This window comes from Urocitellus parryii, chromosome 7 (genome assembly GCF_045843805.1).
Source record: "Urocitellus parryii isolate mUroPar1 chromosome 7, mUroPar1.hap1, whole genome shotgun sequence".
NCBI classification, from domain to species: domain Eukaryota; kingdom Metazoa; phylum Chordata; class Mammalia; order Rodentia; family Sciuridae; genus Urocitellus; species Urocitellus parryii.
Genome location: NC_135537.1, coordinates 57,731,892 through 57,750,227, shown reverse-complemented (window position 1 = coordinate 57,750,227; position 18,336 = coordinate 57,731,892). Strand labels below are relative to the sequence as shown.

The 18,336-nt window shown below is 38.9% G+C and overlaps 1 protein-coding gene across 1 annotated transcript; it reads left to right on the top strand.

Annotated features, from left to right (window-relative positions):
- Positions 1–14,121, top strand: Tmem70 (transmembrane protein 70). Its single transcript, XM_026397301.2, has 3 exons — positions 1–322; positions 1,884–1,989; positions 13,134–14,121. Exons 1-3 carry the CDS (start codon positions 113–115, stop codon positions 13,589–13,591), a joined length of 774 nt encoding a protein of 257 aa, XP_026253086.1. The 5' UTR covers positions 1–112; the 3' UTR covers positions 13,592–14,121.
- The last annotated feature ends 4,215 nt before the right edge of the window (positions 14,122–18,336 follow it).

Sequence of the window (18,336 nt, the reverse complement as noted above, 5' to 3'; positions counted from 1 at the left end):
CGCCGGTCGGTCCCGACGCGTTGAGGCGTGCTCGGCGAAGCGAAGTTGCAGTCTGTAAAGAGCAGCATCTGGTCGCCCCCGGAGCAGTCCGCCGCCAGTTCCAGTCCGCGGGATGCTGCTGCTATCATTGGGCGGCCAGTGGGCGGCCGGGCTGAGGCTTGGCGGGAAGAGGATGGCATGGTGGGCGGCTGCCGCGCTCCGAAGGCCCAGTGTGGCGGTCTCGCGAGCGATCTCCTGCAGCAGGCCCTTGGGGCCGGTCGTCGGCGGGAGCGCGGGGCTGCAAGGAGCCCACCCCCTTCTCCGGCGTCTTGGGCCAGTACAGGTCGGCTGTCCGAGGGCTCGGGCGACGTAGAGTTCGGACCGGGGAACTTTCGCGGCTCTCCGTGACCTCGGTGTCCTGACTGTTGCTGGCTAGAGTGTGGCAGGAGCCCTCCCTGTGCGGGGCTCAGTCCTGCTAATCGGTTAGCTGCCTCCTCAGTCTGGGAGCACCTTGGGAAGTGGAGAGTGGATTCTTTTCTGGGTGGTTCCAAAACTCTCTACCTGTGATTGCTGATCCAGACGGTTTCTGATGACAATTTGGTATTAGCTCCCTTTCTGCTCATAAGCAGAAGCTGGAAAGAGTTAATTTGTAAAGAAACTGGATGCAGCACCTAGGAATTGAACTGAAATAATTCGAGTAACCTGTGTTCTATTTTCTAGATTAAGTGGCTTGACCACTCTCACCCCTACCCATGGGGGATCGAACCCCAGGACCTTACTTTCGCGGGTGCTCTACCACCACTAAGCTGCATCCCCAGGCTAGGTGGCTTCATTTTTTCTTTTTAAATAAATATACTTTTGATTTATTTATTTATTTTTCATGTGGTGCTGAGGCTGGAACCCAGCATGTGGTAGGCGAGAGCTTTACCACTGAGCCACAACCCCAGACCCCATAGGTGGCTCCATTTTTACGAGACCCCTTTTATCTCAGGAGAAAGATGAGGTGTGTACATTAATTCTTTAATTTTAACCTAAATAAATTGTCTCCTTCCCTTATAAAATGTCAAGATTGGCAAGCCTGGTTGAAACCTAGAACTACTTAAGAAATTAGAATCAAATAGAATTTTAGCATATAGGAATTGGGCATGTCTTACATTTTGAAGTGTGGGCACTGTGTGGGGAACTCTTGTGTTCGGTGATATTTGATGAAGGATTTCGCAAATGTTTTCCAGGTTAAGAAACAAGAAGTGCAAAGTATTTACAAGGCCTTTAGGAAAAGACTTGCTCTTAAAAAATATTATGTATACTATAGAATTTGCAGTGTTTTACTTAGATTATTTGTATTAATTTCTTTTCCTTCTTTTTCTTCCTTCCTCCCCTCCCCTCCCCTCCTCTTTCGTCCCTCCCTCCCTTCCTACCACTGAGCCACATTTATTTTTTATTTTGAGACAAGGTCTCACTAAGATGCTGAGGTTTACTTTGAACTTGTGATCCTTTTGCCTTAGCCTCTGGGATTACAGGCGTGCCACACCGTACCCGAATAATTTTACGTGTTTTGTTTTTGAAAAACCAATGCATTTAAATCAATGAAAATGATGTTTTCATTAAGAAAACTATCCCGTTTAACTTTTTACTTGTTTAAGGTCAAACTGAGAACTGGATGCAAGCCTACCAAGCTCTCAACTCAGCACCCTTCTCCTTTTAAATGAAATTAAGCAAAGTCGTGCTGATAACCAATTTGATTTCTTTAGCTCTGTAGACTATGTGGGAGAATTATTCTTGTCAACTTATTGACAAATTCTCATCTAATCTTCATTATTTTTATTAAAATAACTTTTAAAAAATTAGAAGTTGATTCAAGATGCAATTTAATCTGTACTCATAATGGTCTCTTGTTTCAATAGATACCTGTTTGTTGGGATAGGTATGTTCGATACTTACATACACAACCTGACAAATCAGAAGATGGAAGGCTGATTTATACTGGGAATCTGGCTCGTGCGGTATTCGGTGGGTAATCAAAACCGAGGGGGTTCCTTTTTTTTTCTTTTATTATAAAGAACATTTTTACTATATGTTGGGTATTATTTTAGCATCTCTTAATTACAAACCATAAAAATTAGATAATTTTTCCCTTAAAGCCTGTTGATAAGATGTAGAGGTTGAAATCTCTGCATTTTAGAGAGATTTAAAAAATATGTTTGAAGGCTTTATTATAACTTTGTGATCTTATGACATTCACACTTCCATTCTTTGGTCATCTCTTAAGATGTTTAACAAATAACAAAAAGTAATGTTTGTGCAGAGAAAAGTGGAAGATTACTGCTAAGAATTTTTTTGGGGGGGAGTATAATAGGGGAACTTTCCATTTTTGTTTTGTGGCTAAGTTTAACATTTAAAATGAGCATGGGCTTGGGGGGCATACCTCAGTGGTAGAATGCTTGCTTACCATGCTTTAGGCCTTTGGTTTAATCCCCAGCATTGGAGGTGGTGGTGGTGGAGGAAGAATGTAATGCTCTTTTTTTTTTTTTTTTAATATTTATTTTTTAGTTTTCGGCAGACACAACATCTTTGTTTGTATGTGGTGCTGAGGATCGAACCCGGGCCGCACGCATACCAGGCAAGCGTGCTACCGCTTGAGTCACATCCCCAGCCCATGTAATGCTCTTTTTTAAAATTTATTTTTTATACTTTTTAGTTGTTGATGGGCCTTTAATTAATTAACTAATTAATTAATTTATATGTGGTGCTGAGAATCAAACCTTGTGCCTCATACATGCTAGGCCAGCACTCTACCACTGAGCCATAACCTCAGCCTATTTAATGCTTTTATAATTGAAATTATATAAATTATGCATTTGTTCAGATTATCTTAGAATTAGCAACAGAGACATTTATTTAGTGGTTTTCCCAAGTGGTAAAGAGTACTTGTGGAGGAGGAAAAGATTATTAAATAACTACAGGTTTAAAGCACTTTCCTTGGATCATAATTTAGCACAAAATACAGGTGGGAAAAACTTAGTAATATTATGATTTAAAGTATAATCAGAAATATCTGCAGGATTGATTTATAGCCTAGTATGGTCACAAGATTTCAGTACCCACATTTGATGATGGTGTCAAAGTATAGTTTGCATTATTTAAAACTTTTTAGGAATAAGAACTGATTATAATCACATTGAGTAGTATTCTAAAGTTAGAACAATCAGTGTTATGTAGTTTCTTCTGAAGTTAATTCATAAATAGATCATTGAGTCTAGTGTCTTGTCTTGGGATACCTACATTGAAGTCATTGAGATATGTTTTAACAGTGATCCCTGTGTTATCTTACTGTCTGAATACGAATGCTATTTCTTCAAATATAGGAAGGTTTATTAACTTATATTTTGTTCCCACTTGACTCCTTTTTTGGAAACAATAAAACAGTAGTTAATTTTGGTATGTGTAGGTTGTAATATTTGTGGAAGAGTGTAACTATCCATTAGAATTGTAATTTGAGTTCTTTCAATATTATGATTTGTAGGAAGTCACTCTGAGATTAATATTATATGGAAATTGAGGGAGAGACATTAAGATAGTAATACCATTTTTTTTTCTTTTTTGGTACTGGGGATTAAACCTAGAGGTGCTTCATCACTAACCTGCATATCCAACCCTTTTTATTTATTTAATTTTGAGACAGGGTCTCACTAAATTGCTGAGGCTGGCTTCTAACATGTGATCCTCTTGCTTCTGTGTCCCATGTCACTGGGATTATAGGCATACACCATCATGCCAGGTTGCGGTACCATTCTTGAAGGTTTCCTAAACTTCTAAATGTAGACACTTGAAGGGCACAATACCTTTATTTTATTTATTTATTTAGTTTTGGAACTGGGAATTGAACCCAGAGGCACTTAACCACTGAGCCATCTCCAGCCCTTTTTTGTATTTTATTTAGAGACATTGTCTCGCTTAGTTTCTTAGGGCCTTGCAAGCCTTGGAACTCTTGATCCTACTGCCTCAGCCTCCCAAGTCGCTGGGATTACAGGTGTGTGCCACTATGCCTGGCTTGAAGGACATTTTATTTATTTTTTTATTTTACTTATTTATTTATTTATTTTTATTGTTGGTTGTTCAAAACATTACATAGTTCTTGATATATCGTATTTCACACTTTGATTCAAGTGGGTTATGAACTCCCATTTTTACCCCATATACAGATTGCAGATTCACATCAGTTACACTTCCATTGATTTACATATTGACATACTCAAGTCTGTTGTATTCTGCTGCCTTTCCTATCCTCTACTATCCCCTCTCCCCTCCCCTCTTCTCTCTCTACCCCCTGTACTGTAATTCATTCCTCCCCCTTGTATTATTTTTCCCTTACCCCTCTCTTCCTCTTGTATGTAATTTTGTATAACCCTGTGGGTCTCCTTCCATTTCCATGCAATTTCCCTACTCTCTCCCTTTCCCTCCCACCTCTCATCCTTGTTTAATGTTAGTCTTCTTCTCGTGCTCTTCTTCCCAAGTCTGTTCTTAGTTACTCTCCTTATATCAAAGAAGACATTTGGCATTTGTTTTTTAGGGCTTGGCTAGCTTCGCTTAGCATAATCTGCTCTAATGCCATCCATTTCCCTCCAAATTCTATGATTTTGTCATTTTTTAATGCAGAGTAATACTCCATTGTGTATAAATGCCACATTTTTTTTATCCATTCTTCTATTGAAGGGCATCTAGGTTGCTTCCACAGTCTTGCTATTGTGAATTGTGCTGCTATGAACATCGATGTGGCAGTGTCCCTGTAGCATGCTCTTTTTAGGTCTTTAGGGAATAGACCGAGAAGGGGAATAGCTGGGTCAAATGGTGGTTCCATTCCCAGCTTTCCAAGAAATCTCCATACTGCTTTCCAAATTGGCTGCACCAATTTGCAGTCCCACCAACAATGTGCAAGTGTACCCTTTTCCCCACATTCTCGCCAGCACTTGTTGTTGTTTGACTTCATAATGGCTGCCAATCTTACTGGGGTGAGATGGTATCTTAGGGTGGTTTTGATTTGCATTTCTCTGACTGCTAGAGATGGTGAGCATTTTTCCATGTACTTGTTGATTGATTGTATGTCTTCCTCTGAGAAGTGTCTGTTCAGGTCCTTGGCCCATTTGTTGATTGGGTTATTTGTTATCTTATTGTCTAATTTTTTGAGTTCTTTATATACTCTGGATATTAGGGCTCTATCTGAAGTGTGAGGAGTAAAGATTTGTTCCCATGATGTAGGCTCCCTATTTACCTCTCTTATTGTTTCTTTTGCTGAGAAAAAACTTTTTAGTTTGAGTAGGTCCCATTTGTTGATTCTAGATGTTAACTCTTGTGCTATGGGTGTCCTGTTGAGGAATTTGGAGCCCGACCCCACAGTATGTAGGTCATAGCCAACTTTTTCTTCTATCAGATGCCGTGTCTCTGATTTGATATCAAGCTCCTTGATCCATTTTGAGTTAACTTTTGTGCATGGCGAGAGAAAGGGATTCAGTTTCATTTTGTTGCATATGGATTTCCAGTTTTCCCAACACCATTTGTTGAAGATGCTATCCTTGCTCCATTGCATGCTTTTAGCCCCTTTATCAAATATAAGAAAGTTGTAGTTTTGTGGGTTGGTTTCTGTGTCCTCTATTCTGTACCATTGGTCCACCCGCCTGTTTTGGTACCAGTACCATGCTGTTTTTGTTACTATTGCTCTGTAGTATAGTTTGAAGTCTGGTATCGCTATACCACCTGATTCACACTTCCTGCTTAGCATTGTTTTTGCTATTCTGGGTCTTTTATTTTTCCATATGAATTTCATGATTGCTTTCTCTATTTCTACAAGAAATGCCGTTGGGATTTTGATTGGCATTGCATTAAACCTATAGAGAACTTTTGGTAATATCACCATTTTGATGATGTTAGTTCTGCCTATCCATGAACAGGGTATATTTTTCCATCTCCTAAGATCTTCCTCTACTTCTCTCTTTAGGGTTCTGTAGTTTTCATTGTATAAGTCTTTCACCTCTTTTGTTAGGTTGATTCCCAAGTATTTTATTATTTTTGAGGATATTGTGAATGGAGTGGTTGTCCTCATTTCCATTTCAGAGGATTTGTCGCTGATATACAGGAATGCCTTTGATTTATGCGTGTTGATTTTATATCCTGCCACTTTGCTGAATTCATTTATTAGCTCTAATAGTTTCTTTGTAGACCCTTTTGGGTCTGCTAGGTATAGAATCATGTCATCTGCAAATAGTGATAATTTAAGTTCTTCTTTTCCTATTTTTATGCCTTTAATTTCTTTCATCTGTCTAATTGCTCTGGCCAGTGTTTCGAGAACTATGTTGAACAGAAGTGGTGAGAGAGGGCATCCCTGTCTTGTTCCAGATTTTAGAGGGAATGCCTTCAATTTTTCTCCATTCAGAATGATGCTAGCCTGAGGCTTAGCATAGATTGCTTTTACAATGTTGAGGTATGTTCCTGTTATCCCTAGTTTTTCTAGCGTTTTGAACATAAAGGGATGCTGTACTTTGTCGAATGCTTTTTCCGCATCTATCGAGATGATCATATGGCTCTTATTTTTAAGTCTGTTGGTGTGGTGAATAACATTTATTGATATCTGTATATTGAACCAGCCTTGCATCCCAGGGATGAATCCTACTTGATCATGGTGCACAATTTTTTTGATGTGTTTTTGTATCCGATTCTCCAGAATTTTATTGAGGATTTTTGCATCTAGGTTCATTAGAGATATTGGTCTGTAGTTTTCTTTCTTTGAAGTGTCTTTGTCTGGTTTAGGAATCAGGGTGATGTTGGCCTCGTAGAATGAATTTGGAAGTTCTCCCTCTTTTTCTATTTCCTGAAATAGCTTGAAAAGTATTGGTATTAGTTCCTCTTTAAAGGTTTTGTAAAACTCTGCTGTATACCCATCCGGTCCTGGGCTTTTCTTAGATGGTAATCTTTTGATGGTTTCTTCTATTTCCTCAATTGATATTGGTCTGTTTAGGTTGTCTATATCCTCTTGACTCAATCTGGGCAGATTATATGATTTAAGAAATTTATCGATGCCTTCACTATCTTCTATTTTATTGGTGTATAAGGATTCAAAATAATTTCTGATTATCTTCTATATTTCTGAAGTGTCTGTTGTGATATTGCCTTTTTCATCCCGTATGCTAGTAATTTGAGTTCTCTCTCTTCTTCTCTTTGTTAGCATGACTAAGGGTCTGTCGATTTTATTTATTTTTCAAAGAACCAACTTTTAGTTTTGTCAATTTTTTCAATTGTTTCTTTTGTTTCGATTTCATTAATTTCAGCTCTGATTTTAATTATTTCTTGCCTTCTACTTCTTTTGCTGTTGTTTTGCTCTTCTTTTTCTAGGATTTTGAGATGAAGTATGAGATCATTTATTTGTTGGTTTTTTCTTTTTTTAAGGAATGCACTCCAAGGGGCTGGAGATGTGGCTCAGCGGTAGCGTGCTCGCCTGGCATGCGTGCGGCCCGGGTTCGATCCTCAGCACCACATACCAACAAAAATGTTGTGTCCGCCGAGAACTAAAAAAAAAATAAATAAATAAATATTAAAAATTCAAAAAAAAAAAAAAAAAAAAAAAAAAAAAAAAAAAAGGAATGCACTCCAAGCAATGAATTTTCCTCTTAGAACTGCTTTCAATGTGTCCCATAGATTCCGATATGTTGTGTCTGTGTTTTCATTTAACTCTAAGAATTTTTTAATTTCCTCCTTGATGTCTTCTAAAACCCATTGATCATTCAGTAACCTATTGTTCATTCTCAAAGTGATGCATGATTTTTCCTTCCTTCTTTTATCATTTTTTTTTTTTTATAATTTTTTTTTTTTTTTTAATATTTATTTTTTAGTTCTCGGCGGACACAACATCTTTGTTGGTATGTGGTGCTGAGGATCGAACCCGGGCCGCACGCATGCCAGGCGAGCGCGCTACCGCTTGAGCCACATCCCCAGCCCCCCTTCTTTTATCATTGATTTTCAGTTTCATTCCATTATGATCAGACAAGATGCATGGTGTTATCTCTACTCCTTTATATTGTCTAAGAGTTGCCCTGTGACATAATATATGATGTATTTTTGAGAAGGATCCATGTGCTGCAGAGAAAAAAGTGTAACTGCTTGATGTTGGGTGGTATATTCTATATATATCAATTAAGTCTAGGTTGTTAATTGTGTTATTGAGTTCTATAGTTTCCTTATTCAACTTTTGTTTGGAAGATCTGTCCAGTGGTGAGAGAAGTGTGTTGAAGTCTCCCATGATTATTGTATGGTGGTCTATTAGACTCTTGAACTTGAGAAGAGTTTGCTTGATGAACATAGCTGCACCATTGTTTGGGGCATATATATTTATGATTGTTATGTCTTGTTGGTGGATGGTTCCCTTGAGCAGTATGTAGTGTCCCTCTTTATCCCTTTTGATTAACTTTGGCTTGAAATCTATTTTATTTGATATGAGTATGGACACTCCTGCTTGTTTCCGCAGTCCATATGAGTGATATGATTTTTCCCAACCTTTCACCTTCAGTCTATGTATATCTTTTCCTATCAAATGCGTCTCCTGTAGGCAGCATATTGTTGGGTCTTGTTTTGTGATCCATTCAACTAGCCTGTGTCTCTTGATTGGTGAGTTTAAGCCATTAACATTTAGGGTTATTATTGAGATATGGTTTGTTCTTCCAGCCATATTTGTTTATTAATGTTACTAAACCTGATTTGTTTTCCTCTTTGATTATTTTCCCCCCTTTACTGTCCTACCTCCCACTGTTGGTTTTCATTGTTATTTTCCATTTCCTCTTCCTGTAATGTTTTGCCAAGGATTATTTGAAGAGATGGTTTTCTAGCTGCAAATTCTTTTAACTTTTGTTTATCGTGGAAGGTTTTAATTTCATCTTCCATCCTGAAGCTTAATTTCGCCAGATACACGATTCTTGGTTGGAACCCATTTTCTTTCAGTGTTTGAAATATGTTATTCCAGGATCTTCTAGCTTTCAGAATCTGTGTTGAAAGATCAGCTGTTATCCTGATTGGTTTACCCCTAAATGTAATCTGCTTCCTTTCTTTTGTAGCTTTTTAAAATTCTCTCCTTATTCTGTATGTTGGGCATCTTCATTATAATGTGTCTAGGTGTGGATCTCTTATGATTTTGCACATTCGGCGTCCTGTAGGCTTCTAGGATTTGGGATTCTGTCTCATTCTTCAAGTCTGGGAAGTTTTCTCGTATTATTTCATTGAATAGATTGTTTATTCCTTTGGTTTGGACCTCTATGCCTTCCTGTATCCCAATGACTCTTTTAAGTTTGGTCTCTTTATGTTATCTCATATTTCCTGGATGTTCTGCTCATGGTTTCTTAACAGTCTTGCTGAGCTGTCTATGTTCTTTTCAAGTTGAAATACTTTGTCTTCATTGTCTGATGTTCTATCTTCTAAATGTTCTACTCTGCTGGTAGTATTCTCAATTGAGTTTTTAAGTTGGTTTATTGCTTCCTGCATTTCTAGGATTTGTTTGTTTGTTTTTTATTACCTCTATCTCCCTGTGTAATTGATCTTTTGCTTGTTGGATTTGTTTATGTAATTCATTGTCAAAGTGATCTTTCATTGTCTGATTTTGTTGTCTCATGTCTTCCTTGAGACTCCAGATCATCTGAAGCATGTATATCCTGAATTCTTTATCTGACATTCCATCTGTTGCAGCTATTACCTCTTCTAGAGTTGAGTTGACCTGCATTGCTTGTGGTCCTTTCTTTCCTTGTCTTTTCATACTGCTCGAGTTTCTTTCTGCTTGGTGAACCTGTTGTGTTTTTGAAATTTTCCTTCTATTTATTTATATTGCTCTTGTATAGTTGAAAAATCTCCCTTGCAGGGCGGGTAGTGGCTGTGCTTCTCCTCCAAATGGGGTGATCTGTTCTGCTGGTGGGTCTCAGGTCCGCCTACCCTGCAGGCGCGTGGGGCAGCTCTGCCACTCCGCAGGTTGCTGGGCCTGACCTGCAGGTGGGTCGCAGGTCCGCCCACCTTGCAGGCACCGGGGGAGGGGGCGGCTCTGCCCCTCAGCAGGCCGCTGGACCTGATCTGCTGGTGGGGAGTCCGCCTACCCTGCAGGCGCATGGGGCAGCTCTGCCACTTCGCAGGTTGCTGGGCCTGACCTGCCAGTGGGTCGCAGGTCCGCCTACCTTGCAGGTGCAGGGGGAGGGGGCGGCTCTGCCCCTCAGCAGGCCACTGGGCCTGATCTGCAGGTGGTCACAGTTTTGCCTACCTTGCAGGCAGGGGGGGAGGGGGCGGCTCTGCCCCTCAGCAGGCTGCTGGACCTGTTTTGCTGGTGGGTCGCAGGTCCGCCTACCCTGCAGGCCTGTGGGGCAGCTCTGCCACTCTGCAGGTTGCTGGGCCTGGCCTGCCGGTGGGTCGCAGTTCCCCCTACTTTGCAGGTGCGGGGGGAGGAGGTTGCTCTGCCCCTCAGCAGGCCACTGGGCCTGATCTGCCGGTGGTCACAGTTTCGCCTACCTTGCAGGCAGGGGGGGAGGGGGCTTGAAGGACATTTTAGTTCTCAGTTATTGTTAATGAGCTGGAGATGTAACTTGGTGCTAGAGCTCTCCTGGCTTCAATCTCAGTTCCACAAATGAAACAAAAGGGCTGTGGATGTAGCTCAGTGATAGAGTGACTGACTATAATCCCTAATACCACCCCCCACTCAAAAAAAAAAAAAAGACTGAAGAAGAATATAACAGAAAGAACTTCATCAAGATAGAATTCCAATTGGGTCTTTTAAGACAAGTAAAATTTGAATATGAAGAGTTGTGAAAGGGGGGAATCCCAGGCTCAGAACTATTACAAGCAAAGGTACAAAAGTGGGAAAGCCAGAATATATTTAGAAAATAGCGGGGGCTGGGGATGTGGCTCAAGCGGTAGTGCGCTCGCCTGGCATGCGTGCGGCCCGGGTTTGATCCTCAGCACCACATACCAACAAAGATGTTGTGTCCGCCGAGAACTAAGAAATAAATATTAAAAAATTCTCTCTCTCTCTCTCCCCTCTCTCACTCTCTCTTTAAAAAAAAAAAAAAGAAAAAGAAAATAGCAATTACTTCATTCCTACAAAATAAAGTAAACAGGTGTATTAGTTTCCTTGGACTTTCATAATTACCAAAACTATGATGATTTAAAAACTGCAGGAATTTATTTTTCTAGTTCTGGAGGCTAGAAATAAAATCAAGGTATGGCTGGGCCTTGATCTCTTTAAGGCTCCAAGGAAGAATTCTTCCTTGCCTCTTTGAGCTTCTGGTGGCTCCTGGCATCGCAGCATTCCTTGGCTTATAGCTGTGTACCTCCTCTCTGCCTTGGTCTTCACATGACAGCCTTTTCTCTGTCCCTTGTTCATCATTTTCTGTCCTTAGGAGGACACTGCCGTTGGATTTAGGGCCCACCCTTGTCTAACACGATCTCATCTCAATCTTTAAAATTCCAAAGACCTTATTTTCAAATAAGGTCACATTCTGAAGTTCAGGGTGGACATGAATATGGTGGTGGTGGTGGTAGGCAACTGTTTAACCCACTACAGTGTGACAAAAGTAATAGAGAAAAAAGGTGTTTTGGAAGGATTGAAGAGACTTTTCTATATAGGAGGCAACTTGGTCCCCATTTCTCCCTTGTGTACCAGTGTCATGGCAAACTGCCTGTAGGAAGATGGAAGGAAATATTTTTAAATTACTGATGCACGATAATTAAGCCTCCAGCCAACAGCAGTGTATGAGAGTGTCTACTTTGCTAAAGCTTTACCAGTAGTATGCTGTGAAACTTCGGGCTTTTGCCAATTTTGGGGGAAAACGGCATATTAAAAAAAAAAAAAAAATATATATATATATATATATATATATATATATATATATATGTGTATATATAATTAGTCGTAGTAGGGCACAATACCTTTATTTTATTTATTTTTTATGTAGTGCTGAGGATCGAATCTAGCACCTTGCACATGCTAGATGAGTGCTCTACTGCTGAGACACAACCCCAGCCCAAAACAGTATCTTACTGTATGATTTTTGTTTTTGTGTTGGCAGTACTTGGAATTAAACCTGGAGGTGCTCTACACTGAGCTACATCCAGCCCTTTTTTTTCTTACGACAGGGTCTTGCTAAGTTTCTGACGCTGGCCTCTAACTTAGAAATTTTCTTGCCTCGGACTTCCAAGTAGCTGGGGTTACAGGTGTGTATTACGGTGCTCAGGCCAATATGTTTCTTAAACCCTAGTGGTATTTTTGTTTGTTTATTTATTTATTTATGGTGCTGGGGATTGAATTCAGGGGCACTCGACCACTGAGCCACATCCCCGGACCTATTTTGTATTTTATTTAGAGATAGAGTCTCACTGACTTGCTTAGTGCCTCACTTTTGCTGAGGCTAGCTTTGAACTCATGATCCTCCTGCCTCAACCTCCCAGTCTGCTGGGATTACAGGTGTAATCATATGTTTATGATACAGGAAGAAGAGGCAGGTAGCTTGATAGAATTGCCCAGGTTAAAAATTTTTGTTACTTGTTAGTAGAGTTTTATTTGAAAACCTGCTGTCTGAATCAACTTTTATAGTATAAAACAGTTATTTGAGGAAAATTAAATCTTTTAATGGTTGAGGCTATATAACCTTTCTTACCTGGTGAGGCAGTGCGTTATAATGGCCAATGGTACGGACTATAGAGTCAACTTGATTGGGTTTGAATCCCAGTCCAGGTACTTCATAGATATATATCATTGCAGAAGTTGCTCATCTTTCTCATTTTTTTTTTAATCTTATTTATTTTCTTCACAATTCTGGGGATCAACCCAGGGCCTCACATGCACTAGGCAAATACTCTACCATGAGCTACGACCTCAGAAATATATTTTTTAAATGGGCTGATAATGACAATTGTACACCCATCTTATAGGGCTTTTCTGTGAATTTAATGAATAAAAAATGAAAAATCTGTAAAGTGTTCAGACAGAGCCCATCATAAAATAAGCACTATGTTTGTACTTTGATTTTGTTGATGTTTCAGTGGTGATATAGGAAGAAAAGGTAGAAGAATTACTAGGATAGATTGATTCTTTTATAAAATTTAAATGTATTAATCCTCTCCCATTTTCTTTTTCCATTTAGGTGTGAAATGTTTCTCTTATTCTACAAGTATGCTCAGCCTTGCATTTCTACCATACATTTTAGCACAAAATAATATTATATCTGGAAATCTGCCTTTGCAAATCTTATTTTATGGCATCATAGGAAGCTTTACAGTGATCACTCCAGTGCTGCTTCACTTTGTTACAAAAGGCTATGTTATTCGGCTATACCATGAGGCCACGACAGACACTTACAAAGCCATTACTTACAGCGTCGTGCTTTCAGAAAAGAGTACGGTATTTCACCAGAATGATGTGAAGATTCCAGACAGCACACATCTTTTTACCACATTTTATGCTAAAACAAAATCATTGTTAGTTAATCCAGGGCTGTTTCCAAACCCTGAAGACTATAACCATCTAATGGGTTATGACAAACCATTCACTTTTGACACAGAAGAAACCAATGAAAAGAAGCAGTTTGAGGATGAGAAATGAGCTTGTTGTTTGTTTTTATGTTTGTGCTTAAGTGTGATTTTTGTTTCATTGTATGATAAGATTGTCTTTACTTTTGTGTTGTTAGTGATTATTAAAAATAATTTAGAACTATCAGATTCTAATTTTCAGAGAATGATGTTCCTTTATAATAAAATAAGCTATGTTTGTTAAAACAAAGCAGAGTATCATTTTTGTTTTAAAAAGTGTGAATATTTGTTGGATATGGTGGTGCACTCCTGTAATCCTAGTTACTCTGGAGGCTTAGATAGAAGGATCATAAGTATAAAGCCAGCCTAGGCAATTTAGTAACAGAATGTTTAAAAAGAGAGAGACTGGGGATATAGCTCAATCGTAGACTGTCCCTGGGTCCAGTCCCCAGTAATGGAGGGAAAAATGTGAATATTTATGTACCTATTGATGTATACATGGATCATATGTGGTTGCCTCTAAATGGGGAATCAGATGTCAAAAGCAATAAGGAGAGAGATTTTTCTTGTGGTTGGAATTTTTAATTATATGAATATTTTTTTTCCTTTTTGAAAAATTCACAAATTATGGGAAGCAGTATTAGTTTGTCTCCTTTGGTTCAGAATACAGGTTTTTGCTTCCCTTTCCATGGTGGCCCATCATGAGCGTCCATGAATGGTTGAGTTTGTGGTCAGCTCCCAAATGGCAACCTTAAGTAGGGCTGTCTTCAGTGCCATCTGTCTTTCCACATGTGTTCTTCCTTGGCACACTATCAGAATGGAAAAATCATTGATACTAAATAGAGGGACAATACCTTCTATAAAATAGCAATTTATGCTAACTTTATCTAGAATTTGCATTTTAAGATTTTTATCTCTAATGGTAAAATAGCAATTTATGCTAACTTTATCTAGAATTTGCATTTTAAGATTTTTATCTCTAATGGTAAAATGGAAGTTAATTCTTGCAAAGGATTCATCAAGGAACAAGAGGCTTCAAACCATGCTATTTAGGTAGGTAGATGTTTAAGTGCCTAGAATGTGCCTGGTACTTTGCTAGATACTAGAGTAACAGGAGCAAAACACTCAGTCTATCTTTATGGAGTTGGCTAACAGCTGTCTTGTGGTCAACCATGACAGTAAATTTAAATTGAATCTTGGCCAGGTGTGGTGGTACACAACTATTCACAGTGATTCAGGAGGCTGAGGCAGGAGGATTGCAGCCTCAGCAACTAATGAGACCTCTCTTTCAAAATAAATAAAAAAGGCTAGGGATGTAGCTCAGTGGTGAAGTACCCCTGAGTTTCATTTCTAGTATTGGAAAAAAAACTATGCCTGGCATGTATATGAGGGAGGTTGATGGGGGCAGCAGGACTAGGCATAACTAGTTCAAGAAAAAGTTCTTTCAAATCTCAGGTTGCCAGAAGCTTATTCATAGGGAATATCTTGAGGCAGAAAAGTCATCCTTCTGTGACCTAGAGCCTGCCATGTATTAGAATTGGCCAGCTCATCAGATTCAAAATCCCCCACACCCTAGTCCTCTGTGCCATCTTGTACTCACATTGGGCCTCTGGTTGATTGTTCTTCAGTCCTTTGTGGCCTAGATAGATGCTTGTTCTTAATCTAGCAGATAATGGGGTATCTTTCTATAAAAATATGCCATCATCATATGTTCATTGTGAATATACTAGAAAGCAAACAAAAACACACACCTCCACCACAATAACAAACCCCAAAATCATTCCTACTTCCACCTAGGGGGAAAATTGGTTAACATTTTAAGGTTTTCTTGATTTCCTCTCAACTTGTTTTGAGAACCAAATTTCTCAATTGGTACAAAAACCTTTACTGTAATAAACCCAAGATATTTATAATTTATACAAATGTAAACATATTTACCTCAACAAAAATGCAAAGACACATTTCACAAGATACAAAACCAGGAAACATTCATTGGACACACTACTATTCTGTAAGTGTCCATCATGAAGTGAACTGCAAGGAACTGACAGCAGGGAGGGCCTGATTCCCCCATGGTTTCCTGTCTAATGCAAGTTACTTTCAGAATATTGTTTCTCCCAATGACAGTAGTTCAGGAACTGATGACCATTCCCTCAAGCTTTCCCACAGTCCACACACAGTAAAATAAGCCTGAACTTGACCAGTATGTGACCTTCTTGGGGTGGCGGTAGTGAGCACCTGTAAACCCAATGCAGAAGTGTCAATCAACAAGTCAAGTGCAAACAAAGAACTGATGAGATAGGTGTGTAGAAATCCTGACATGTGCAACAGCTGACTGTGTGCCTGCATAACCTCCCCTCCCTGTTATTGTTTTGTTTTGTTTTTTGGTCTGGATAAACTTTACTCCTTGTATTCTTCTTTTTCTTTTTATTGTTGAAAACATTACAAAGCTCTTGACATATCATATTTCTTAACTAGCAACCTAGGGACCCCTAATCCATGTACTGTCTACCTTGTGCTCAAGCACAAAACCCCAATAAAGCCTGTTCAGATGGTATTACTTGCCTCTGCAATTTCTTTTCCAAATTGAGTCAAAGAGCCTTTGAACTGGTAAAACTAAGATCTGGTAAATCAAAAAGAGCTGTACTTTTACCTTTTTGTAATTTTCTATTTTGAATTGAGCAAAAGAACTCCATGAAAGCTGGACTCAGAGGCACCTGCCTGTAATCCCAGTGAATTGGAGAGGCTGAGGCAGGAAAATCAAAAGTTTGAGGCCACTTAGTGAGACCCTGTCTCAAAATAAAAAGGGTTGGAGTTTTTGTTCAGTGGTAAAACATCCCTGGGTTCAATCCCCAGTATAACAACAACAATAAAATAATAGGTGATTTAAAATCTCATACTCTGGCAAGGTGTGAATATAACTTTAAACACCCTACACTCATGTGATCTTTTTTTGCCATCAGGGAAAATCAGTTTTATTAGCTGCTGTCAGAATAATTAAGAAGATAACTTGTTTGGGAGGGGAAAATAAAAAAGCTTAGGCTAAATGGGTGACTTCAAGAGCCTGGTCTGGAGTGAGAACAGAACATAGAAAGGATCAGCATGTATAAGAGCATGACAGTTCATCAAAATAAGTCAGCAGAAAGAACTCAGGCTGAGGGAAGGAGAAATATTATGTACTTTTTTAATGTGACTTTTCTACCCTCACCCAGGCAAAATAATCTCAGAAAGACTGGGGAGGTAAGAGTGTGCTATTGTCCGGGGGAAGGGTGGTGAGTCCGTTTTATTTGAATCTCAAAAGGCTGGGTGATTCCAGCTAACATCTGGGGGTATTTCAGATAATAAGCCTATTCACAAAAATATATATCATTGCAATCCTTTTCCTGAATGTAGATTTCATTGTACTGAAAACCCTCTATTTTGAGATGCAAAAGTAACAAAATGATCTAGCCGTGGTGGCGCATACCTGTAATCCCAGCAGCTCAGGAGGCTAAGGCAGGAGGATCACCAGTTCAAAGCCAGCCTCAGCAATTTAGTGAGGCCTTAAGTAACTCAGTGAGACCCTGTCTCTAAATAAAATACAATATAGAGCTGGGATGTGGCTCAGTGGTTAAGTGCCCCTATATTCACTCCCCAGTACCAAAAAAAAAAAAAAAAAAAGTAACAAAACGGCTATTAGATATAAAAGATAGCCTTAGTTTGGATGTATTTGCTAAAATAGTATTCAAATTATTTCAGAATACCTTGCACTTTTGTTGTTGCTTTTCTTTCTATTGCAGATTTCAAACATACAAAAATAGACAGAAGGGACTGGGTTACAGCGCAGTGGTAGAGTGCTTTCGTAGCATCTAGTGAGGCACTGGATTTGATCCTCAGCGCCACATAAAAAAAAAAATGAATAAAGTAAAGGTATTGTGTTATTGTGTCAATTTACAACTAAAAAAAATATTTTAAAAAGTAGACAGAAGTGTACAATGAACTTGCAGTGTTCTATCATCCATAGTTAACAATGACCAATTTACAGTCAGTATTGTCTCATCTAGACCGTGACCACTTGCCATATTAGGATATGCAAGTGTGCTTGCACACACACACACACACACACACACACACACACACACATATATATATATATATATATATATATATACATATGAACCACTGAACCATACCCCAAGTCTGACATTTCTTCTCTTAAATCTTCGATTTTGTAACTACAAGATAAGGACTTCTTAAAAAATTATAACCATAATGCCGTTATCATAGCTACAAAACAAAAACAACCCTAATGTCAAATATTCAATCTATTTAAAATTCTAATTGTTTCATTTTACTTGGATTGAGATCTAAATAAGTTTCACACTTTATTCATACCAATTGTTGGTATTGGGACATTTTATTACTGAGTTATATCCCCAGTCCTTGTTATCTTTGATTTTGAGACAGGGTGTTGCTAATTTGCTGAGGGTCTCACTAAATGGCTCAGGCTAGCTTCTAATTTATAATCCTTCTGCCTCAGCCTCCCAAGTCACTGGGATTACAAGTGTCACCACTGTGCCCTTCTGAAATGCCTTTTAAGACTCTTATGGGTCCCTTCATTTCTTTTGCTCCTTTTTCCCCCTTTGTGAATTATCTCTTGAAGAAACTAAGTTATTTGTCCTTTAGATCTTCTTATAGTTTAGATTTTCTGATTATATCCTGGGAGGCATGTTTTAGTATGATTCCCTGTCTTCTATTTTTTCCATAAATTGATAGTTGGATCTTAAAGCGTCACCAAGAGATTTGATGAGCTTGGATGACTTCATAGATGATTGTATG